The following is a 25210-nucleotide window of genomic DNA, read 5'->3' on the forward strand; positions in this document are numbered from 1 at the left end:
AGGTGCTGGCGTTGGTGCTCAGTAGCCCATTTAATCCTGTCACTTTAAAAATGAAAAGCAATCATGCAATATGATGTGACGTTCTGTGTGAGGTGTAATGCTTTTGCAAAAACGTCTTGCCTAGTAAAGCTGAAATACTTTGGCTACACAGTACGACACCTGGATCTTGGTGACGAAGCCTCTTCAGTTAACCTTGCCTTTCCTTAACCCTATCATGTGTACACTTTCGCTGTCGCAATGCTTCCAAGTCGCAATGCTGTTTCAAGTGTCTGCATTCCCGTGTGCAATGGAACCATCGCAGCAACTGTGGCATGAACTGGTGGGGTGTCGCCCACTGTTGCGACACCCCGGCTTTTGTTCATTTGTAGCGCACCACAGTTGGATGTCTACAATCTCCCCCACAGCTGCTGTTGTGGCAGGACTTCTTCTACGCAACGTACACAAATGTTCGTTTGGTATTTGTCGGCCACATGACATGCAGAAGGCATGATGGTATATGCAGTACGAACATCACGAAGCTCATAAATTTGTTATTGACACTTTACGCTGTTCAAGTTCTGGCCTTGATGTCAAGGAGCATGGTAAACACAAGGTGACTACGAACAGACAAAGTACTTTCCATGCCGTTATGTTGCAGTCAACTGCCACGTTTTTTTTTATTAGTGCCACAATAAAGCAAAACAGCACATCCATCCATCAGCGAAGAAAACCTTTCGTTTGCCCTGTGATGCTGCCTTCCAGCTCCAACTGTTCATCGACTGCCTTATTCAGGGCAACTCCAAGATCTCTCGCAACCTGCGAAAGAGAAAACAGAAAGCTTACAAAAGCAACACATCTAGTGAAAAAGGTTGATCTCACTGATATATTGCAAGGCAATTTCACTACTCAGAATCCAGCAGAGGCTTCAGCAGACTGAGCTACACTGGGTCACCACCAAGCTGTCATTTATTTCTGCCACTCATTAAAGCAAGCACCCTATGCGTAAATTTGCGCGCGCATACTCGTCGCTCTTTTATCTTGAAATAGCTACAAGTACACAGTCCTTTGGTACGCTCACAATGATGGCCAATATATTTCATAGAGACCATAGGTTAACTTTTTAGAAGTGCCAATGAGCAAAAAGTGCTTCCTGTGAGGTAGCAACAAATCAAATGCAAACAGGAAGATATAAATCTGGAAACAAAATTTTGAAGGCTCCGGTAAAAGAAAAATAAAAAAACATTAAAGGGGGTTCCATACATATGTGAAGCATACATACAAAGCAAATACGGAGTAGTGAGAGGAATTTGGAAAGAAGCAGTGGTCGCAGGCCTCACATTTGTGAATGCAGTTCTCTGCTTAAAACCAGACGTCGTGTCACGCATAGATGTAACCCAGAAAATGGTAGGCCGTTTGGCTACAGGCGCGTACAGCAAAACAACTAGCAAAGCAGTGCAGGAAAGTGTGGGCTTGGCGACGTTTGAAGTTCAAAAAGCTCAGATTAAAATATGTTTGAAGAGAGGTTTAGGGCACAGATCCACGTAAGTGGACAGTTAAAGTTTTAGGTACCTACACATGAAAAGCATAGAGACATGCAGTGGCTAAGACAATAAGGCTAACGACACAATATGTAAAGAACAGTGGAGACCAAAGACAGCCAAGGTAACAAAAAAAAAAAGCAAAGCAGACAGAAAAGAATAGATGGAGGGAAAGAATGGCATCGAAAACGTCATTAGAGATGTACAGGGCAGTAAAGTCTGACATCAGGAAGGAAAGTCTTTACAATAATACTAAAGGCAATGCTTTGCCTTTTGAGGCCAGAGCAGGTTACTTGTGAAGGAAGAGCTTTGTGGGGAAGTATACACAAAATGATGGGGTACCATGGTTTGCGAAAAGGCACCAGAAATAATTCGGCATATTGGGCTGGCATGTGATTGTATTCATCCACATCTCTATGTGGGAAATATTTGCCTTCCTGAAGCCGTAGGGTTTAAAAATACATAGCACAGAGACAGCAAACTTAAAAGCACATCTCTATGTGGGAAATATTTGCCTTCCTGAAGCCGTAGGGTTTAAAAATACATAGCACAGAGACAGCAAACTTAAAAGCTGTAAAGTGACTAACAGAAGATTAGGATGCTGGTGGAAGAAAAGCACAGAGGAATATATAGCCTAGTACAGCTACCATGTGTAGCGGGCAAAACTTAATTTGGACACGCTGTTAATAGCAGTACTAGAATGAAACATAGGTGGATTCTTTGGTGAGATGACGCATGTCGTTGCCCCGCTACAAACAGGATACCACTAACAATCAATCAATCAATGTGAAATCTTCACTTCATTGTGGTAAATGAGTAAATATGAAGGGAATCAAAAAGGGTAGTGACAGCAGTGCATTGAACTTCATGTTTAACTGTTTGCATTTTATGCATTGCTGACTGTACCTGGATCCCAGTAACCAGCACATGTTATGGACAATGCTCTCCCCTCTACTGCCAATGCTGCATCTACAATGATGCCTGACACCATTCAGCTCAACTGCCATCCAATTGAATTTTGTTGCGGCAGGACACAACGTGTGCTAGGTACTTCGCTCTCCCAACCCCTGCCCAAAGAAGAAGAAAAAGGAAAGGGGGGTGCATGCTGAGACTGAAAAATGCATCGTCGTGGAGGGCTGCTGATGAATTTGGACCCCTGTGGATATTTCACATTCACTGAAATCTTCACTTACTTACAAACAAGAACAATCAATGAGAGCTGTAGCCCCAGCAAACTTCCGTCTAACGTGACATGAAGCGAAGACATTAATTACCCCTGTGCCATTATATAATAAACACATGCACAACAGTATCAGCACCTCTCTAGAAGTATCAGTTCTACTGGACTCTAGTCATGACTGTTGCGCTAAACTAAGCTGGAGGGCGGCAAAATGGCACTGTGTACATTTAATACCAAAACTAACAGCTCAAAGTAATATTCTGAGTAATTCCTTTTACGCATGTTTTTTTTTACAGCTATGAGTACTCGCAAAAAGCACAAAATAATTTTCTTTTAATTTTGGTCTTTGCAGCATTTTACTTGGAAAGCAGACCAAATACTTGGAAAACAGGCCGCGGGAGTTGACCCTTACAATTGAAGAAAAAAAAAAAACTCCATCTCCACTGCCATTACAGCCAAAATGAACCGAACGACAACTGAACGTGAGTGAGTGGTAAGAGAACAGGAAGTGCTTTTTAATTAGCTACCAGCAGCAGGAAAAGCTAGTGACAGATTCACGATACGACCGAAAAAAATATTACAACTACCGGATCGTGCAACCCGACGTATGATATCCTGCCTATGTGTTTTCCATGAAATATTTTACACCAATCAGACCTTAGAACAATCTCTTTTTTCAGTTCCAACGTACGTGTCACCACGCATTGATCATCTGCTCAAAGTTGGTGTGCCAAACTCTCAAACAAACAACTATCATAACTCATTTGTTCCGATGACCAGCTTGCAGTGGAATCCCCTTCCAGCCTCCATCATCTCCATCAGTGACGCGGCGCACTTCAAGTCTGCAGTCAGCGATCACCTTTTGTAACTGCCCTGCTGTTTTTTTTCTTGTTTATTATAGTACCCCTCCTCTCTGTAATGCCTCACGGCGCTGAGAGTAAATAAATGAAATGAAATGAAATGGATCACCGAGTGGCAGCAGGTGTGTCCAGCATGGGCTCTCTTCCCGCGCACACAATAATCCTTGCAAGAGAATCTTCTTAAAATGTCTTCGAGTGAAAGCAGCCACAGTATGAACCCTACTGCACACCTTCAGACTAAGGGGGACTACAGTGTAAAAACAATACGGCCTGTATTGGCAAATGGCAGTGCTGTGAATACAAATATACGGCTCCAAGCAGTGACATTCACCGACGCAGAAAATATTACAAGCCTGACAACAAGCACCACCTCCTCACACATTTTTCCCCACAATGACTTGTGGTGAATGGCGAAACAAGATTAGCAGAGCTTGTTTAGGCACTGTTTGGGAAGAACACTAATGCCCCTGTCCAGTAATGACCCTGCCACACGGCAAATCCACTCACATTTAGAGTGAATGGCATTAGCTGTGTGTGCCATTAGTTTGGTACTACATGGTAATAATGGATGATGATGCAAACTCAGTTGCCTTTAGAAATTGAACGAGTTTGGAGAACACATTTGCATTAGCTTTCAAACTGAATGCTAAACAGGGAAGTTTAATAACAAACTAAAGGATACCGTGTTCAAAAATTATTAGAAGGTGAAGAAAAAGGAAGAAAATTCCTTTGCAAAGCTCCACCATGTTCGCTGCTACCCAAATACAGATTTGTTGCTTACTGCTCTCGGCTTTTGATGTCCATCTGTGCCTCCTAGAGCAGTGAGAAAGACCTATTTTTATTTTAGAAAGCTTATTTGGTTTGGATTATACAAAAATAAATAAAAACGCTATGGAGAAGTTTATAATATTATCCTGCAATTCTGTGAGTTTGCTGATCATCACTGCTATTATTACTAAATGACATTTCTTTCACCATGTAGACCCGCAAGTCGAGAACTGATGTCATTAACAGCTAATGCCATTTGCTTTGAATGACATTAGGCTTGCCATGTGACAGAGGTATAAGGCAGGGATATGTAAATATGAAATCAAATCATCTGGCTGACATAAACTTCAGCTTTTGAACGCTACCAAAAAGGGGGTTTGGATTTCGAGAAAATGTTCCGCTTTAGTGTACCAGCTCTATTTTGTGAAAGCACTATCATCCCTCCTTTACATCCCATTTTTAACGAGTGCATGCGCAAGTGTATCGGTAGCCAATAGAAAATGCAATGGTTATCAGGCTAGCATAATTAGCTAATATCAATCGACTAGCTTTTAATTACTGGTTTAAGGTGCATATTTATATTGGGAAATGGGAGTCAGCTAACACACTTTGCAGAAATTTCAAATCTTGTCTGTGACTTGAAATACGCATCCCAAAATTGGCCCTAAAATACATACTGCATTTAATCGAACCTAACGCGCCCTCGATTCTAGCATGCACCTGGTTTTTGCGACCAGGAAAACGAAAAACTGCAAGGGGTCTCTTCACAAGAGAAGCTGTTTTTGGGTGCAAGAACTTCATTCCTTATCATGTTAGGCAACTCTCGTCACCCTCCAGTCGCAACATGCTCTATGGCAAACCTCCCATGGACGCTGCCCTTTCAAACTCTAATCGCAAAAAACACAGAGAGGCTAGCCAGGAAAACACGGAAAAATATGCTGAAAAATGTTCAGTGAGAGGCTGTCACGGAGCGGCAATCCTCTGGAACGGGGGCACCCTGCATGGCACTACATACATTCGTTGCTCTGAGGCTGCTCAGCCAAGGCAAAGTGTGGAAACGCATGGGTTTGCTACCTAAAAATGGGCGCTTGCTATCTAATAGTGTTTCTATTTCAATTTTCGGGGCGCAGAAGCACTCGCAAGGCCCTGCAGAGGCCATCACAACGGCTGCACACAGCCTTTGCGCCTTGCAGATAAACACACCTCCGCCCACCCCCGACTGGAAGGATGCACGCGTGCACATCTATTTTGTGCGTGTGCATGCACTGTTGTAGAGTGTAGTACCTTGCATGAAGTAGATGCCTTCATTATGCGCACAGATAAACCTCAGTTGGATTTTTTTTTGTTACTGTGGCATTGGCATTGTGGCATTGGCATTGCCTTGCAATCTTTGACTCTTTGCTAGTGCGACCATGTGATTATGCCAATAACGATAAGCAATGACTAGCCCTGTTTTACCTAACACTCGATTCTGATGCACAAATGATTTTGGGATGTATTTATTGGGGAAAAAAGTGCGCATTAGAGTCGAGTAAATATAGTACGCGTTCCAGATCGCACTGCACTTTCGGGGGGCCGATTGCATAACATGAACTAGAACATTAATGTACCTGTGGGCAAACGTTCGGATATGCTTAACTGGGATCCTCTGAAAAAGCAAGCAAGCAAGAAAATAGTTTAAACGCATGTTCCTCACGAGAGATAAACAACACCACTTAAAAATCTGGCATGCGATCTTACAGATGTAGCTGGACTCCTGCGATGTGTTAACCATAGCTGCTGAAGTCACTACAAGACCCAATAGGCAGCACAGGTTGGGTACCTTCAAAAATATAGGGAAAACTAACAGAGAGACATGCAGCCTTATTGCAGAAAGTGTTTGTACTAGAACTCCATTCAACTGCAATTCGTTTCAATTGGATTAGTTTGTGCTTACAAAAGGATTTAATAAAAGTTTATTTATGCTTGACAATGTGTTTGGGCACAGCACCACTCTACAGCTCTGCAGGGTAAGAGCTACACCATTATGCCCTGGCCACAGCCTGTACACTAGGACTGTACAGAAGCTAATAATTCAAGCAAAAAAAAAAAAAGCGAACATTTACTGCAGATCACCCCTCCTTGAAATGAGAATGCACTACAAGTGACAACTCATTTGGAACATGACGCTGCGTACCTCAATGACATCACCCACGTTCTCAGGATGAAGACTTCCGACGCCACCTTTGAAGACGCCCATTATCTTTCCGGCCCGTGAAACTGCTACGGATAAGGAGCCCACGGCACATGCTTCTTCCTCTGGTGTTGTATCCAGCACAAACTGCTGGCCAATCTAAAGGATATGATTCCTTAGGTTAATCATCACACATACATGACACGCACAGATTAACCAACTAACCTTTTAAGCACAAGTATATTTTTTTACAAGTTTGCACAAAAAATTCTTCCAACAAGTTTGTTAAGCACAGAAACTTGCAACAAACGGGTTTGGAATTACTCATTTATGAATAATTAAGGAAGCTGAAAATTAAGAAAAAGTGAGTTTTGTTGCACACAATTTGGTTTCTCACCGACTTCATTACGCAATCTAGATGAGCAGAAATCATGAAGTAATGAGGTGTGCCAGTATTTTTTACATGAACAAAAAAGCTCGTGTTAAAAAAAGTACTAGTATGGTTAGGCTATATAAAAATAAAATCTTGGTGTCATAACACAAGATCATCCCCCATGGTGAGTTAATTAATTTAAGCCTATATCATAACTAATAAGTTCCAGCCAATATCTACAAGAATCAAATACCAATTCACGTTTACTGGCACTGAGAAAAGGTGCCTCAAACACAGCAGATTTATTCTATTTTTCCCTCTTGACTGAATATACAACCTCATGGAAAGCGCATTTTTGATATTCAGAGCATCCAGTGGGACAGCCAAGAAATGCAGTCATGAAAATTCCATGCATGCAGACTCCCTGCATCGTTTAGATCTGCTAGTTGGAAATATAATGACAGTTTGCCAGTTAACAAGCAACTTTTAAAAGCTGACTCATCTCACAATCAAACCAGTTTTCATATGGTTTGCAATAACTTCGAGTTCTCTACGAAAAGGAAGAAATGACGCTGGGGACCAAATTTTAATGCGCGAAAGAGCTGGCTTCACCGTCTGATGCAATAAAACAGCTCCTAAACCCATGTGACCGCCAAGCATCTCATAGCACGTGATTCACATTAATCAAGCACAAGACAACGGCCACGCTGCTAGGCATTGCCTGGCCATGTGCGGAGCCATGTGGAAAGTGGAGAGCACATCAAGCACTGTCACACTGACCTCACTCAGTGGCACAACAGCCACCAGTGAGCCAGGCTGCTCTGCACAGCAGTAGCATTCTCAGCAATATGGTCTCAATGATTCCAGTCAAGAGCCAACATGCTGATGTAGAAATTAAATTTTTTAATGAGCCGAGATTCTCGCCCACCTCTATTATAGGTGGAGCAGACATACCTTTGACAGGGTCACCAAACACGGTACATTGGCAATGTCCAGCTTGGTGACATCAAATGGATCATCGGACACCTCAATCTCTGGCTGCCCATCTTCATCCACGGAGACTGAAACCTTTGGAATCCTGCATACACACACATACGAAAAACCATAAATCATATGACAACTTCTAATTATGTATTATTCATGAGTGGGAAATACTTCAGATAATAGAAAGTTTATAACTTCAAAAAAAAAAAAAAAAAAATCTGTGAATTATCATTTTTTTGCTCTATCAGCAGCAAAACACCAAAAAAGCACTGTGACTTGAAAAGATACTTTTTTTTTTCTCACACGGTCCTCTCATGACCTCCATTTATCTTCCCAGGACATCCTTCTAAAACTAAAACAGATCATCGACAACCTCAGCAAAACCAACCCCAGTACCATTCTCACCTTAAACATCCAAGGGGAATTGCGCTGGGACGGACAAGATTGCGCTGGTATGCCTGAGCTACATAGAATCAGATCCTTTCCCCAGGCCAAGAGAACAGGCCAAGGCTGTCCTCTCCCACATGCTTTTTAACCCTTGAAGTCCCTCCACAGCACACCCCTACACCAAACATCACACACACCATTTATGCCGCTGACCTATCTACAATGGCTCACCCGGTCAACAACAATACCGGCTTTAACTGGCCATAGACTGCACGCTAGAATTCCTTGGAATACCTCACCTGCACCTGGTGCAAATCAGCCCTCCTTGTCCTCCAAGCCTGCAATCCCGGTTGACACCCGCTACCAAGCTCAGACCAATGCCACGTGCATAACACTGCCTGTCACGTCAGCTACTTTCCAATGGGAGCAGAAGGGACACCTGAGGCATGTAGACCGGCGCGCGCCGCCCGATGGATGAGTGGCCAAACAGGCAACCTAGGGGCCCTAAACACGGAAAGTAGGACTGCCACCTTGTGATGGCTGGGCAAACGCTGTACATCATTTTGTGTAGATTCCACGAAGCGGCATGCCTGGCAGCAGGAAAGCGGCTGTTTCGCCATTATCCGCTGATGCGACAAGCAATGTTATCAGGTGGCGTTGCTCAGACCCATCAGTCACTATCACCTTCACCCTTATCCCGGAAGTGAGTAAGTGCACTCCCGATATTTGGTGTCCTGCTCCAATCATAAGCTTTTTTTGTAGGCTATAAATTCTATGTGAAGGGGTTTGCTATACTATGTGAATTTGTCTATTACTTGATTGATGCAATGGATGAGGTCGATTGTTGAGTAGCCTGACCTAAATCCCACCTCATCTCTCAGTTGTTGGAAAGCTAGGCTGATGCTGATGAGGTTAACTATAACCTTCATAAACAGTTCATAAATAACAGAGAGCAGGCTGATAAGTCTATAATCGTTCAGCTCTTTGACATTACCCTTCTTGAGAATCAGAATTGTTTGTTGGCATCCTAAAAAAAGTTTGGCGAGCTTTCCTAGTACAATGTCACCTCCCTCCTTCTGCAGCTATGTTGTCATCTTTTGCGGCTAGTCGTCTCAGTTCTGTCCCCAGGCCTAATGTTTCTAGCGTACATCTTAGTATAGAATCGTTGATACTTCTACTAACTCACCCATGTTGTGCGTAATGTTACCTTTTTCAAAAAGTCTTCGAGTACGTACATTCTTCCTTTGCCCATAGCTAGCTTCTTATTTGATCTTAAGCTTCCTTTCAACTTTTACATTTCTTCAACCTTTGCCATGTTGTAGGCATGAATGTTGTTACTTTTCCTTTGTTAATCAATTTTAACTGCTTCAAGAATCCAATTTCATATTCCATTCTTGACATTTTCATACTTCTACATTTCACAATGAGTTCTTTCATTTTCCGAGATAATTTACCCGTTTCTTTCCTACACTCTGGTGCTCCCATAGCTACTGCTAGCTCTATGTCTATACGCCTCGAGCGCGGCCTGTAGGGGCGCCACTGAAATCCCCCTAGCGGCCCGTTTCGAAAGCAGGCGCGGGAGTCCGCGCCCCACTCCCCAGTGCCGCCGCTGCTTTTGCGGCATGTTCACGACTGAGATTTACCGTTTGTGGGCATTTGAAATTCATGTTTGTGTGGAGCAGTCACTCTGTTCGCAAATGGGGTGTGTTTACGAGAGTGTAAATGTTTCCGACGCGATCTTAGTGTGGTATTTTCGGTCTGTATAAGCGCCAGGTGTGTGTCACAGGCCAGGGTCGCGGAACCGGCGTATGATGGAGCCAATTGTAGTTACACTGACCTGAATTTACTAGCCGTCTCTCCGTAACCACCGGTTCCTCAGATGTTCATGCTACGGCCATACACTACGATTTAAATCGGTTTTGTGCGCTTACATAATCAGCGGAGCACTCATACCTGACAGCACACCAGTTACGTTTGCCAATATTATACCTCAGATATTGATCACCACCATTTACAAGCCATTCTGTGTTAATTTCGGGAATATTCAACAAAAGTACGATGGACAATGCATAATTATACTCTGAGATCATCACACGCAAGAGTCGTCTTGTCGTGAGGTGCGCGCCCGCAGACCTTCATTTGCTACATATATCCTCTGCGAGCAGCGCAGAGACGGGCTTACAATATAATCCGCGTCCGTGCCCTAAATGCTTCTTCGAAATGCCGTCATATGGCACAGGGAGCCTGCAGAATAAACCAGAAACTGAAATCAGAGGGCCTTATCACATACCACACTCTTCCAACGACACATTTCATCGCTTGTTGAACAGCCTACCCTGTATACTTCCAAGAATGCGTCTGCCGTACGATCAGCTCTTCGTTGAAGTAGAAAAACAAAAGGAAAGTGAACGTGAGATTTATGTGTGGGATTACTAAAACGTTCATTGCTTGATTCCGCTCCGCATTTGTACACGGCGTCCCCCTCCTCGCCCCCCCACCGATTTCTCGCGAAATAGCAGTGCATTTCGCGTATAGTTGGTCTAGTGAAACCTACCTGGCTTAAGTTTAGACGAACGTCTTTAGCATGCCAGAAGCTGCACTGTTTTTTTTTTTTTTTTTTTTTTTTCATTTCCGTTAGAGCTATTATGTTTCTAAATTCCGCACTGGCACAGCATTTATTTTTCTGTTGTTTCATTTCCTTGGTTCTTGCTATATGGCGTGTGTGGGCACATATTTAACGATGCACAGGCTTGGAATATACTTAACATTTTCGCAGGGTTTATATCTTATAAAAGGCACAAGTTATTGTCCTGGATTGGGTAATCACATCCCCGAAAGGCGACGTATATATTCGAAACGAAGCCGCATTCGTTGTCCACGCAGCAAAATAAAGCCAACATCTCATTGTGCCAGTATCAGGTCTAAACGAGGCGACAGTAGAATTCATTTGTGCCTGATGTTTTGGAGGTGACACGGGTGATATGTTGCTGCCGTCGCCGACGCCCGGAAGAGCGGCGACGAAGCGCGCAGAACCGCGTCCCCGGGTAGCTCTTGCAGGCGATCGCGTACTCTACGAAGACGCAGCTGCTTTTTAAGTGACCTAAACGTACTCTTCGCCTATAGTCGTCACCATAACAAGTTTTTTTAGGGCGCGGAAAGGCGAAAAGAAGCGAAATAGAACCAAAACACTGCACGAGACCCTATCAGTCACGCAGCGCAAATCCCGTCAACGCCGTGGAGAAGCGGCGGCAGGCGGCGCAGCGATCGCGAAGCTCGAGGCGTATAGTTGATAGGTTGCCATTTAGTACGTCCATGCTATCTTCATTTTCTCCAGTTAAAGCCGGGAATTCATTTTGAAGGGCTGAAACTCCTGCACCCTGGCTCTAACTGACTCCATGTTAGGGTTTAGTTTCACCCTTTCCCTTTTGAGACCCACCCTGATCCCGTACCTAACCATCCTGTGATCGCAGCCCTTGACCATGCCTAGCACCTCGCCGTCTTGCACGTTACCTGGATGGTCAGTTGGAATGAGGTCAATTTTGTTTTTAGATATGCCATTGGGGCTTTTCCAGGCCCATTTCCTATTCCGCCATTTGTGAGAAAATGTATTCATTATCCTCAGATTATTTCTCACTACTTATCCCACCAGTGTATCACCGCATCTATTCCAACTGTTTATCCCAATGTTACCTGCCTTTTCTCCTACTCCCTTCTCACTTACTTTTGCATTAATGTCTACCATCACAATCGTGAACAGAGTGCTCTTTCCATATTCACTGCTGATTGTACGTTCTCAAAGAAAATGTCAATGGCCTTGCCATCATAGCTAGATAATGCTGCATAGGTTTGTACTATCTTTAATCTGTATCCTTTGCATAGCCTGATCACCACGACTGCGACTCTTTCTTTAATGCTGAAAAATTCCTCCACATTCCCTGCTATCTCTTGTTGGATCAAGAATTCAACCACGTACTCCCTTTTACTTGGGTCCTCAATAGCACAGGATATGGCCACTACTCAATTTTATTAAGCCTTCTCCCATTTTCACCTCACTTAATCCTATGATATCCCAGCTAATTCCTTAGAGCTCCTCTAAAAGGACCCCTCAGCTTCCCATGGTAGAAAGATTTCGCGCACTGAACGTTGCCATGTTTATGTTCCAGAGGCGGCCTGTCCGGACACAGAGATTATTAGCACTCTCTGTGGTATCCCTGGCCTGGCTACAGCCGTGGACAGGTACTCTACAGCTGCTGGGGGCTGAGAACTGAGAGTTGAGTTGGTCAAGCATCAGTTGGTTTGATTTTTTTCACTTATCTACAGAATCAGGTAATGACAATGCGTTTGTGTGACGAGGCCACTCATTCAAAAGATTGATTTGGGACTCACTTCAGGTCGTGCAACGCTGCCTTGACAGCAACAGCAACTGCATCCAGCAAGCTTCCTCCGCACTCCAAGACCTGCAACATTAACGACAACAACTGTATTCACTTGGGCGAAACATGTCCAAGTGATGCTACAATGCTCACAACTTGCATGTTGATGTTGCGAAAGCAGAAAATATTAGGACTAGCCTGCAGCCTCTGCTGCTTTTGCAGACTACACAAAAAGATTTAATCGATAAAGGACAACAAGAAGAAAATTTAAGTCAACACCAAACATCTAGCTGCTTTCCCATTCCAAAAAAAAATGATAGAGAATGGCATGCAGTGCCTGGTTGAATCTGCTTGTCATTTCTGAGCGCATTTAAAGCCAGACCCTGCTTTTAAATGTGCAGGGTCAAAGTTTCATTTTTTTTAAAAAGAGCATCTAAATACTGGTGGGTTTTCTGCAAAAAGCAGTCGCTACACTTGCCAAACATTTTTCACTGCTATATATACAATAAAGCCCCATTTTGAGATGGCTCCGCACCCAGCCTAAGTAGTTGTGCCTTTTTTTTTTTAATCTTTTTCATTTGTCTTTCTTCAAACCTATTTGGATAGTATGACTTCATTGAAACGGCACATAATTCAGGCAAATACTGTTGATTGGCGATGCTTTGGCCTCATGAGTGATGTCGGTCGCTACCCTCTGTGCTCACCCGCCGCGGTGGCTCAGTGGCTAAGGCGTTGCGCTGCTGAGCACGAGGTCGCGGGTTCGATTCCCGGCCGCGGCGGCCGCTTTTCTGATGGAGGCGAAAAGCAAAAACGCCCGTGTGTACGAGATTTCGGCGCACGTTAAAGATCCCCAGGTGGTCAAAATTAATCCGGAGCCCTCCACTACAGCGTGCCTCATCGCCTGCGTTGCGTCGGCGCGTTAAACCCTGCAATCAATCAATCAATCAACCCTCTGTGCTCTTTGTCCCATTTTGCAACCAGAAAAAAATGAATGTCCAGTATAAAAGCTCCACGACTTCTCTGAATTTTCAAAACTCACAGCTGCTGCAAAGAACATGAGTGACAAGGCAAGGAGACACCCCATTATTTCCTCCATAAGTTCACAGCTGCCACCATGATACCCAACTTTTGGGGGGAGCAGAGACAGCCACATGACCCAACGCTAACTCAATAAACCACTCCCTACCCATGACAGCCCTGCATGCTGGCTTTGGTGGATTACACATTTGTTTGCTCATACACATATTAAAAACACGCTGCAGTATTATTTTTTTTTAGTTTTCATGTCACACCATCATTACGTTCTTTTCCTCTTTTTTTTGTTGCTTTTTTTCCTGTTTCACTTGCAGGAAAATGCAAATTTAATTTCTATTGTCTACACTGTTTTTAGTTTTGCAGTTGTACAGTGCAGAAATCTTGGCTGAGCACACTATTTGCTTGTTGACTTTGACCATTTCTCATGCTTGTTGCCTTTTCTAAAACAACATAGCAACCAGATCAAATTAGCCCGTAAAGCAACACTTAACACAAAGTGAAGGCATCATACCAGCACATCCACGTAGAGCACCCACACTTGTCGACCAGGAATAACAGCCAAAGACTCCAGGTCGAGGCACTTTGGCGAGCTGTAGGTTTTAGCCAAGGCCAACCGGATTTTGGTGGCGACTGCCTCACCACCCCTCCCTTCAAACTCGGGACTGGCATTGGCGGTACTGAAAGGAAACAACTGATGTAAACCTGTACTGCACATTCACTATTACACCAACATGCTTTCAATTACACAGAGTCACATGCAGAAACTTTACCTAAAGAAATATATGTTCATAAATAACATGCCTGCATCACGCAAGCACTAAAAGGTGCAATTCTGCTGTCAGCACTTTGTGTTTAAAGAGACAAACAACTGATTTTTGTCGAGTATATTTTCTTTATCCCAAACGAAAGGGCATCATTTAAAACCCCTTAAGCTGAACCGGTTTTGCTGATAGCACCCTAGAACTTTCGGAATCTGAATTTTTAGGTCTACCAGCCATTTGTGTCCCGCCAAGAGGAATGATGGCAACCATGACAGTGAGCTGTGCAGCGACACACTTTTAACTGCACGCGAGATTAAAAGAGGCATTTAAACACTTGAAACTTGTCCCCAGCTGAAACAACAATAATGTGCACCCTTTCCTATTTCTTGATGCGGTTTTTGAATCATGCATTAAAAATGACGGAGCTGTTTGGAGGACACACAACGTAGTGTCGCATTTAGACAATACGTGTCGCAACTTTCCAGACTTCAGAATGTTAGGTGCAAGATTAAGATTGTTTCTGCCAATTTATTTAAAAATTTCTTGCGGCTACTCCAGCGTATAAAACTGGCTTCCTATGAGTTAGACGACATGCACTCCACAAAAAACGGTTGTTTGTCCCGTTAATGGTGTTGGACAACAACAAAATGAAGTAAAAGTGAATACTTTTGCAGAAAAAAGTGACCACATGGTCCAAAGTACTGCAGAACACTCTGTGGATGTAGCCAAAGTGAAATGAAACAATGGTCTTTACAGGGAAAAATTTTTCACCAAAAAAATTTAGTTTTCTTCGGTCAATGAACAATTTCTTGTTGTAACATGGTACTCTGAGATTTCAGAAACCTTGCAGAAGGTTCTGATTCATGCCATGAAAATAACGATGCCATGAGCCTTCACTTTTTTTTGGGTCATGTGAGCAATGCAAGACAGAGCAACTACATACTTTTTTGTATTTGAGAATGGTATTTGAGAATGCTATTCCTTATCGCCACAGACACCAGTAGGCTCATCATACATATCTAGGCATGCAGCTTCTTGTTCGTCGACCCCTTATCATTCATACTGCACAGTTTGTTCAAAGATGAAAGCGTACAAGTTGACGCGGGAAATGAAACACCACGCAGTCCTCGTTGCCTTCGCCCTGGTGCCTGGCCAGGGCAACGAGGACTGCACCAGGGCGATGAGGACTGAGCTTAGCAGTCTTTCGTTTACAATGTGCAGACAGAGCTGCTGTGCTGTGGCGGTGATGTGGCATCTGTGGTGAAAAGGAAAAAGCACAGTCAGCGGTCAAACATTGTCAGAACCCCTGATTTTCTTGGGCCGCTGCAAGTCATTGTGAGTGACTACCCAGGGAAGTCAATGCGGGCCATTGCGAAGGAGCTCCATGTTGCAGAGTTAACTGTCAGGCTCACTGTGCACGAGGACTTCAGGTACCATTCCTATGTCATGAGGAGGAAGCAATTCATGTCCGATAAAACTCGAGAAAATCGACTGCTCTGATAAAAGCACTTCCTAAACAAGCTGAAAGACCTGAGGAGCCTGGAATGTTGTGGCTTTTTTCAGATAAAAAGAACTTTGACCAAGACAAAGAAGTTAACCACCGTAACAACAGGTGGCTTTGCGCAAGTGCTGATGAGGTGCCTACAGTGATGCACACAGAATTTCCGTCGTCTGTGATGGTGTTATCTGTCGTCAGCAACGAGGGTGATGTCAGTTTGATAACAGCGCTAGGACAGGACACTGAGGAGGCGACACGAGACTCGGCGCTGAGTCTCGTGACACGAGACCCAGTGCCAACAAGACTCAGGCGACACGAGACCCAGCACCGAGTCCCGTGTTGCCTCCTCCGTGTCCTGTCGTAGCGCTGTTACCTGAATGTACCACTGTAAACATAAAAATTAAATAAACAAAAAAAAAAGGTTTGCGTTTTCCTCTACGTGAAACAATTTTTTAAGAAGCTGTAAAGAAAACGCAAACCGTTTCATCCCCATCACAAAAGCCACAAAATTTTCATACCATGTTTTTTGCTGCGAAGCGCACTGAAAAGTGCCATCACATCAAAAACCCAGAAACCATTTCTTGGGGTCTCAAAACCACCCATCTACCCAACAGCAGCAGCAAAACTGTAAATTTAAAGTTTCATGAACATTAACTGACTAGAGGCAGCGAAAAGAGGGCGACGCTCATTTGGCGTCCATCCCGACTTCGAACAGGGAGGAAAAACGTGGTCACGGGCACAATTACACAAGAACTTGGAGCCCTCATATACTCACCAGTCTACGAAAACCTCTAGTCGTCCGCGGCCAGGGAACCTTGGATCAGGTGCATCAATTTCTGCCTTTATTCCGACCAAGATGTCGGTATTTGCCTGTAAAGATGCATCGATTTAGTTGGCTCCAGTTCATTGATCAGCAAAGCATTACATTATCACCACTATCAAACACCAGCTGTCAAGTAAAATGAATTTAACACAATTACCATACAATACAAGCGCATTTAGCGCATGTACGGTTATATATCCACCGTTTTTTTTGAAGGTGATGTGTGTGCATGTGCCAATTTTGAGTGCTGTGTTATCACGCGGAGCGCCTCGGCCACAGGAAGTAAATTACACAAGCTTTTTGCTCTCTCATCTGCTGTTCCTAGGCAGTCATCACCCCTGGGGCCCTGAAGAACAGCAAATCGCCTCCTCCGCATTTTTCAAAAAATGCCTTTTTACCCTGTGATGGTGGTTGAGTATTTGATGCAAATTGGTGCATAAGAAGCATAAAGGTGTAGGAGATTGTTCATCATTTAAAAAAAAAAGAAAAGAAGGGTGTCTGCATGCGAGCAAGCACAAAAAGATGTGCTGGTTTGGCGGGACAGTTCAAACGTGGTCGCTCAATGAATAAATACACTGCAAACTAGTACGTCCCCCATAAGTTGCGATACGGCCCTGGTTATTCACTCAGGCGCCACACGTGGTCGCTGCACGCCATTACCCGGGAACAAAATATAGCACTATGCAAGTAGCCAATGTGCAAAAGACCATAGATACCACCGTACCACCACCTAAGCCAGCAGCACTCTTCCCAATAAGCTGCCCTTGGCAAGAAGGAGTAGTTGTAGTGACTGTATATTCCACTTGAGCTTGCCATGCCTTACTGTGCCACTTTATCGAGTATTAGGCAGCAGCGTGCGTCTCTTCGTGCAGTGGCCGTGGTTAGAACACCCATGTTTCAGACTGCTGCGCGCTTCAACATGTCATGTGATTCACGTCATCCTGAATACGCACGTCAAATTCACAGATGGATGCAACGAAGTTCCCTCATATTCACACAAAGAAACAGACTGCTATTCCGATGTTTTTTCACAGCGAAACCTGTCATTCTTAGGGCAGGGCTTTAAAACTTATTACAGCAGCGCGGTCACTGTCCATCCGCAAGAAACAAGAAACACACAGCTGGGGTTATCATGGTGAAGAAGCAAGCAGTGCGATGGGTTTTCTTTCATTGCATAGATATCTAGTGTACATTTACAGGGTGTTTCAGCTAACTTTAGCCAGAGTTTAAAAATATGCGATGCACTCTAAAACGATGCAACCAAATGCAGGCTGCTCACTTTTGTATGCAATGCATCACACTATTTTTTGTATTTTGCTTAAATAGATAATTAGTCAATTTTAATTAGCCAACTTTTGAACCAACGAAGCGAGCAAAAAATCCCAATTAGATTGTTGCAGAGCGATTTGCAAAACATCCAAATAAACAGTTTCTGTCTTTCTATCTATCAAGTATTAGTGTTTTTCAGCTTACTGAAAATGACCGCGAAATACAAAAAAACACCATGTGACACGCCCACTTGTGTGTCGTGATTGCAGTGCTCCCAAACATTCCACGTACAAACAATCATAGGTGCACAGCCACTTAAAAAGTAATAGGGCAGATGACGAACCTGTTGCTACCGGCAGTACAAGCGATAACCACTGCGTCTGCTTATCACTATGATGAACTGTCGCGAGAGAAGCACATCGCTGGCATAAATGGCACAGCCATTGCCTACATTGCTGCGCTGTCGCTTTTTAAGCGGCAGTGCACCTATGGCTGCGTGTGCGCAGAAATTTAGGAGCACTGCAATCAAGATACGCAAGCCAGCATGTATGTGGCGTTCTTTTGTATTTCGTGGGCATCCTTAGCAAGCTGAAAAACACTAATGCCTGATAGATAGAAAGACAAACTATTTATTAGGATGATTTGCAAACCACTCTGCAACTTTCTAATTGGGATTCTTTTACTAGCTTTGTTGGTTCAGAAGTTGGCTAATTAGTATTGACTAATTATCTAATTAAGCAAAATAAAATGAGCAACATGCATTTGGTTGCTCACAAATATGGCGATGCATAAAAATATGCATCGGCATATTTTTAAACTGGTTAAAGTTAGCTGAAACACCCTGTATATATGCCAGATGTCACAGCAGCAAACTTTATTTAAGAGTGCGAGCCTGTGTCTTGTCATTACCTTCATCTTTGTCTTTTGCACTGTTGCATTCAAGGGACCAAATGCAGTGCAACAGAAGCTGTTTTCCTGAGGGGCCATTTTCAGAACCCAGCAATGCTTCACTGTCTCTCCGCAAGAAATAAAAAGGTGTGCAGCGTGTGCTATAACGGCAAAAGGGAGGCGCTGTGATTGGGCAAACAACTGTACAGCCATACTGCACTAAAATTGCATAGATATGTAATGAATGGGCGTCATCGATCTCATAATGCACTTGTCTGGCAATATTTGCTTATCATTTCTTGCGCGTGCACTTGTGTGCAATTTCTTCTCAGCTGACAAAAATGCCAATCTCTCATTTTGTTCGGCACGTGCAAGTGCTCAGTCACCTTCAAAACGACATCCACCTATAATTTTTTTCCCAATTGTATTGTGCAACCACGTGGTCTTTTATTCACTTCAATTTATATATATTCATTTTACGTTATGAAGTGAGCGCATTAGCCCCAGAAAGCTGCCCCCTTTCTTAGCCAACCTCCTACGTATGTGTCATGAGTGAAGGAACAAAAAAAAAAAAGGGCAGTGACTGTGTACCTACAGGGTTCCCAGACAGTTTATTGAACGCCATTTTATCGAAGCATTGCCCATTTTATTGAAAGTATGGTTTTGTTCCTTTCACTGCGATTTTCAGAGTTTATTTTGTTTTACTGGCCACTGCACTCACCTAATCTGCAGGTTCATTTGATATTGTCTCTACCGTGCACTGCATGCAAAACCTGCAAGACATGCAAGAAACTTGAAAGGATAAGTGCTACATGAATGGAAGGGGGGGGTGTTCTGGCAGTGATACTGATGCCGCGACAGAGGTGGTGAGGCCATGAGCACTGATTCTGCAGCTGCCTTCTCCTCTGCCCGGAACTGCCCCAGGCGGTACATCTGGAACCATCTTAGTTTGCTCCTCCAGCACCAAAAATGTGTTGAAATGGTAGGATAAGTGGAACCAAAAGCAAGTTGGAGGAAACAAGGTCACAAGAGCAGGAGGGGAGCTAGCCGTCTCTGGAAGCGCAGTTCTGACACAGGCGTACAGCGGCAATAGCACCATGAATAGAGATTTCACTGAAAGAAAAATACACCTGGCCTCAGTCAAAAATAAAAATTATAAAGCTAAAAAATGGAAGCCTGTGGGCTGAAATCCTGTGACATGCTGAGGTGCAAAGAGGGAGAGAGATGAAAACGAAGCAACCTCCTGCAGTATTAGTTACTAAATTTGTGACCATTCTTTTTGTTAGTTGTGAGCAAGGCGTTGACAACAGTAGCTGGTTTCGTAAGTTGCACCCCATGCCGATAAGGAATTGGAATGCAGAAATTGGAGGAGACTTTTGCTAGTTTTTCAAGCTGGGGTTTTGACATTGGACCCAAAAGCGTTAAGTGTCATACTTATGTACAACAGGCGCGGCAAAATCTTTAGGACTATGAGCCGACACAAAATCGGAGTATAAGGTATGAAGCATATCACGGCATTCTAGTCTGTACGCTACGATTCCATGATATGCTGCGGATCGCGGGAAGGACCGAAGAAAGAAGGAGATTCGTTATGGCAGTTCCACCTGCGCAATGTACAGAACAATAAAAGGTGAAGACAAATTTGCGCATCACAGAAAAGAAAGCACGCAGGACACAGGAAATAAAAGGCAGATAGTATAAATACTACAACTTTTTGTAGACATAAACACCCGCTATGGAGACAAGCTTTTCTAATTACACAGCATGAAGACAACTAACAAAAACGTCCTGCAAATTTTGTTGAATGAAAAGCCTGAGAAAACCACTTTTGATAAATCGTCCGTCGATAAAACGGCGTTTGACAAAAAGGCATTCGATAAGACGGCTTTGATAAAACGACATTCGATAAAACGGCGTCCGATAAATTGCCCGGATCCCACCTACGGCTTGATTGAAGTACTATCGTGCCCAATTTGACTCGCAACAGGCGAGCGGCCGCCGCAGCTGCTCCCCGGGAGGCGGTGGCGCCTTGCAGCGCAGCACTCGAGAAGTAAAGGGAGAGGGGGTCCGCTCTTCCGATAATCATCAGCAACCCCCAAGTGCTCTGTTGCCTTTCGCGCTCCGAATGCTATGCGCATGAAGCTGCCCGATGTAGTTCAGCTTGGCGCAGCCTTGCGACTCCAGAATTGTAACGCGTGATTGTTTTCGTTGCTATTACTGCGAAATGAACGGTAGCTTGGATATTGTTATGGAACGTATTTTTTAAAAAGCTTTGTTGTTGATCATCTTAAAAATTAACATTAAATTAAAAATTAACGACGGCACCTTTAGGATCCATTCAAGTTGGTGCACACCGCGGTCAGTTAACGATTTCTTGACACTTTTCGCGGTGTGCACAGGGGCCAGGTCTTGCTGGAAGAGGTAATCACCGTCAGGGAATGGGCCGTCAAGGGCATATGGGATCATTACATATTCCAGGATTTCGGAATACTTCTCTGCAGTTAGGGAGCCTTCAATTCGGTGTAGTGCGCCAAGTCCATCTCTGGACATGACGGCCCACACGTTTACGGTGGTCCGTCCGCTTGAGGCCACTTCTTGTATGTATTCCGGCTCGTAGCGAGTGTTCACAGGACGCCGGACGTGACGTTTCTGGTCCCATCTTGTGGTAAACGTCGATTCGTCCGAGAACACCACCTGCTTCCAGTCGTCAACGCCCTAGGTGCTGTGCTCAGACGCAAAACTGAGATGTGCTGCTTTGTTGTCGTCGGATAGAAGAGGCTTTTGCACGGCGACACGGCTCCTCAGTCCTGCTTCTGCCAACCTTCTTTTCACAGTAGTCAGTAAAGGTGAAACACCTGCAAGTTGAGCATGCTGCTGCGCAGTGCCAAACAGATTAGCATAAGCCGCGGCAACCAAAACTTCGTCTTCAATGGCGCTGGTAACGCGAGGGCGACGATGCATGAGGGGCGTTACAAATTCTCCCTTCGTTTCTATAAGCCTGAATAATGCGGTTCACTGTGTTCATTGATCGGCCAGTTAATGCAGCGATTTCTCGCTGCGTATAAGATCTCAAGCATAATTCCACAATGCGCACACGTTCACTATGAGGCACTCTTGACATGGTGCGGCCGCTGTGAAAAGAACAATGCAGCCGAAAAGGGCATTGAAAGGGGCGTATAAAAACTGGCATCAGTGCTTTGTGCTCTCCTCTCGTTTTTCAGCGCGAAAGTTACGCTGTGACCAATAGAAAGCTGTAGGCGATAACGGTTCCTTGTAAGATAGCGTCACGCATATTTTCTTTTATTCTTACCTTATTGTTTGTTACGGCACTTAAAGGTTTTCATTGTGGTAAGGCAAGCATAGCGACGCAGTGGCCATCAATGACGTAGCTGAAAGCATAATAGTGCATTTCGTACCATGAGGCATTGTCAGTATTAGAGGCAGAAGCAGTAAGTAAAAAAATGCGGTCAGCCAGTGTTTCAGATATCTTTGTATGGAAGATTGAACGTTATCGATATTTCGTGACGCCCTGTTATTGCCAAACTGGTAGGCTTGCACTAATGCGCATAAGAGCATTGCAGCCAATGATAAAACTTATCGCTGGCGATGCGGTAAGCCACCCCGAAAACGTTTGAGGTAACAACTTATAACAGCTGCAAAGGAAAGAAGCCAGCAATGGTACACACGGGGGATGCCGATGGGTATCGGAACAGAACAGCTGACCCCTCTCCCTTTACTTCTCGAATGCTTCGCTGCAAGGCGCCACCGCCTCCCGGGGAGCAGCTGCGACGGCCGCTCGCCTGTTGCAAGTCAAATTGGGCGCGATAGTACGCGAGCAGCACTGGGGCTCGTAAGCGGCGCCAAATCTCCTCCTGCCTCCGCAATGCAGTGCCACTCCTGCTTCACAACTAGGAGCAGCCAAACCACTCGCACTCACTTACTAGGCAGAGTCACTGCTAATTATTACTCCGCGCTCATACTTACCAATCGTACATGTGATGACCCACTGCAGTTCGATACGACACCAGTCTCAATTTCTATGAATCGGTACTCCAAACAGCTGCGCCCGTCACTGCGCAAATTTTCCTGTATGCCATGGATAATGTACATTTTTTCCGCTTCGCTGATGAGCACGGTAGACATTGTCACAAATACGGTGAACTACAATTCTCAGCAATAACACAATTCACTCAACAAAAACTTTGCTAGTTCATTTTACGAGTTCGCAAATGTCACTCAAGCAGGTGCACAACAAAGCCAAGCGCACTGCACGTGGGAGGATGAGCACTTGACAACAACACTATGCTCCACAAGCGCGTGTAGCGTTTCTCAGGGCGCAGCCATTTTGCGTAAGGCCGCAGAGCTTTAATCGAAATTGAACCAACTCAAAAATGTTTTGGAAGTCTAGGTTATGACAGTGTAGCTAAATATATCGGTTAAATTTTTTTGTACATTTCTTTTATTATTACATTACTGAGAATAAGAAATATCGTATTTATAGCAGAGTGACGTCATGGCAATCGCTTGTGTTTTGGGTTTTGGTGTCGGCGCGCGATTTTCGTTCGTTGCTTTTGTTGTACCTCTTTAATTTAGTGGGTCTAGTTGTACCGTTGCACAGAGATGGCTGTACAATATTAGTTATGAGCGTTGTGGCTTCAGCGGATCTATCAAAAGGAAACACTGCACAGCTGCTGAGCGTTAAACTGCAGTAGTAAGCAGAGCGCACTGTACCGTGAGCACTGGGAACTATAAGTGCTGCGCACAGCAGTGAACTTGTCGATGTGGGTGAAAAAAATAACCAGCAAACAAACAAACCCCATGTGCGCTACGTTGGGATGACGGTATTTGTGCAGGGTCTGCTTCGTGCAAAACTACGTTTTCAGAAAGAAGTCTTGAATGCAAACATTTCCCGGCAGTTCCCGAGTGCATCCCTCTTGCAGAATTTGATACCTGTCACTCCGGAAGATGCTCTACAGTCAGTGTGGAGGGAAGCAGACACTTGAAATCTCTGCTTCTCGCTAAATGAAAGCAGTTCGCTTTGAAGTGAAGCAGACAGTATCCTGAAACTTCGTCCATCTGTCCGTGCTTGTTGTTCCGCTCTCACGGACATCATGATCAGTGCGCTTTGATATTCGTCCAAAGGCTTCGAAGGTCCACTGCTAGGGTCATATGAAGTACCAATTACTGCTGGGATTTCACACCATTCCACGGACAGTTTACGCCTCATACCCCCAGCCCACACACGAGGAATTTGTATCAGTACCAAAAATAATCCGTAAAATAAATAAATCTATAGTAACAAAGCACTAACGTCCCACCAGCTGTCAGAAGTATGTCGGTTACTCACACGGGTGTGCATCATTGTTTTGCCCCAATTTTCACACAATGCGTTGAGATTATATAGCTGCTACTAGAAACTAGGTCTACACGCACTGTTGTTAATGGGCTGCAGATATTAGGGAACAAATTTATTTCAGGAAGCTCTATCGCCTGGGTGGTGAAAACTGCGCTTTTATTTACACTTTTGACCAAGTCGCTGCATTTCAACCAAAACGTGCCACAAAAACATGAAAAAAAAAGAAACAAGTTACAATGGCATAAGAAAATCTCCAAATGTACTTAACAGTGGAAATTAAGTGTGTTCGCAAGCTTCAGTGAAGGGATTTTTTTTTATGTTGTCCCAGTTGCTCCACTAAAAGTATTAATTTTGCGGAGACTGCTGTCAAAGGCCCAGGGTTTTACACTGTATTCCCCAGACGGGGCATTCTCGGCGAGCATCACGACTTTGCAAGGCAATTGATAAGGCACCTGCATGAGCAACCAATGAAGCATAATGTTATATTCAATGAATTTCAACGTCATTGTAGCCATTAAATTTTACAGCGAGCATTATCAGTAGTTCATCATAGGGAGGTAAAGGCTTTTGCCAGCTGGAAAGAAAATTCGCGAGATCGAGTCCACGAACACTTATGGCCAAGTGGTTAGACTCTTGCTTTTTCAAGTGGATCTGCATGTTAAGCAACAATCAATCCACTCAGTCACAAATTTTCATCTATATGAAGGCATCACTGATGCTTTTCCATACGAGTACAGTTAAGACTGGATATAAAGAACCTCTATGTAACGAATTCCTGGATTTAACGAAGTTTTTTAATTCCCCATTGCCAGCCCCATTGAAACCCATGTGTTTGCGACTTCAATATATCTATGTAATGAAGGCGTTGCGACAGATAACCTTGATGTAAGAAATTGACTACGCTGGTGACCCATTGTTTTTTGCCCTTTTTCCAAAAAACTGGCTGGAGAAAGTCACCAATTTAG

At 44.0% G+C, this 25210-nt stretch overlaps 1 protein-coding gene across 2 annotated transcripts; it reads right to left on the reverse strand.

Moving 5' to 3' along the window:
* Window positions 1-602: 602 nt before the first annotated feature.
* Window positions 603-23050, reverse strand: LOC144155457 (exosome complex exonuclease RRP42-like). Of its 2 annotated transcripts, none has more exons than XM_077686908.1 (7): window positions 18911-18932; window positions 16685-16779; window positions 14162-14327; window positions 12629-12699; window positions 7826-7949; window positions 6502-6657; window positions 603-795 (listed from the first exon to the last, which is right to left on the reverse strand). In XM_077686908.1, the coding sequence occupies exons 1-7, from the start codon at window positions 18914-18916 to the stop codon at window positions 697-699; spliced, it is 717 nt and encodes a 238-aa protein (XP_077543034.1). In that variant the 5' UTR covers window positions 18917-18932; the 3' UTR covers window positions 603-696. The 2 variants fall into 2 exon arrangements, with proteins under 2 accessions (XP_077543034.1, XP_077543036.1); XM_077686910.1 differs by lacking the exon at window positions 18911-18932 and adding an exon at window positions 22874-23050 and having other exon boundaries at window positions 604-795.
* Window positions 23051-25210: the final 2160 nt, after the last annotated feature.

The sequence above is a fragment of the Haemaphysalis longicornis genome, unplaced genomic scaffold (assembly GCF_048455015.1).
Source record: "Haemaphysalis longicornis isolate Haplotype H1 unplaced genomic scaffold, Haemaphysalis longicornis Haplotype H1 scaffold_1, whole genome shotgun sequence".
In the NCBI taxonomy this organism is placed as follows: Eukaryota; Metazoa; Arthropoda; class Arachnida; order Ixodida; family Ixodidae; genus Haemaphysalis; species Haemaphysalis longicornis.

Excerpts from the sequence above, each read along its gene's own strand:
- LOC144155457 (XM_077686910.1), bottom strand. The coding sequence starts at position 23,032 with ATGTCTACCGTGCTCATCAGCGAAGCGGAAAAAATGTACATTATCCAT. Across the intron at positions 14,328-16,684 it reads CTAGAGGTTTTCGTAGACTG|TACCGCCAATGCCAGTCCCG; the intron begins GTGAGTATATGA and ends GTTTCCTTTCAG. Across the intron at positions 6,658-7,825 it reads GTTTGGTGACCCTGTCAAAG|ATTGGCCAGCAGTTTGTGCT; the intron begins GTATGTCTGCTC and ends CATATCCTTTAG.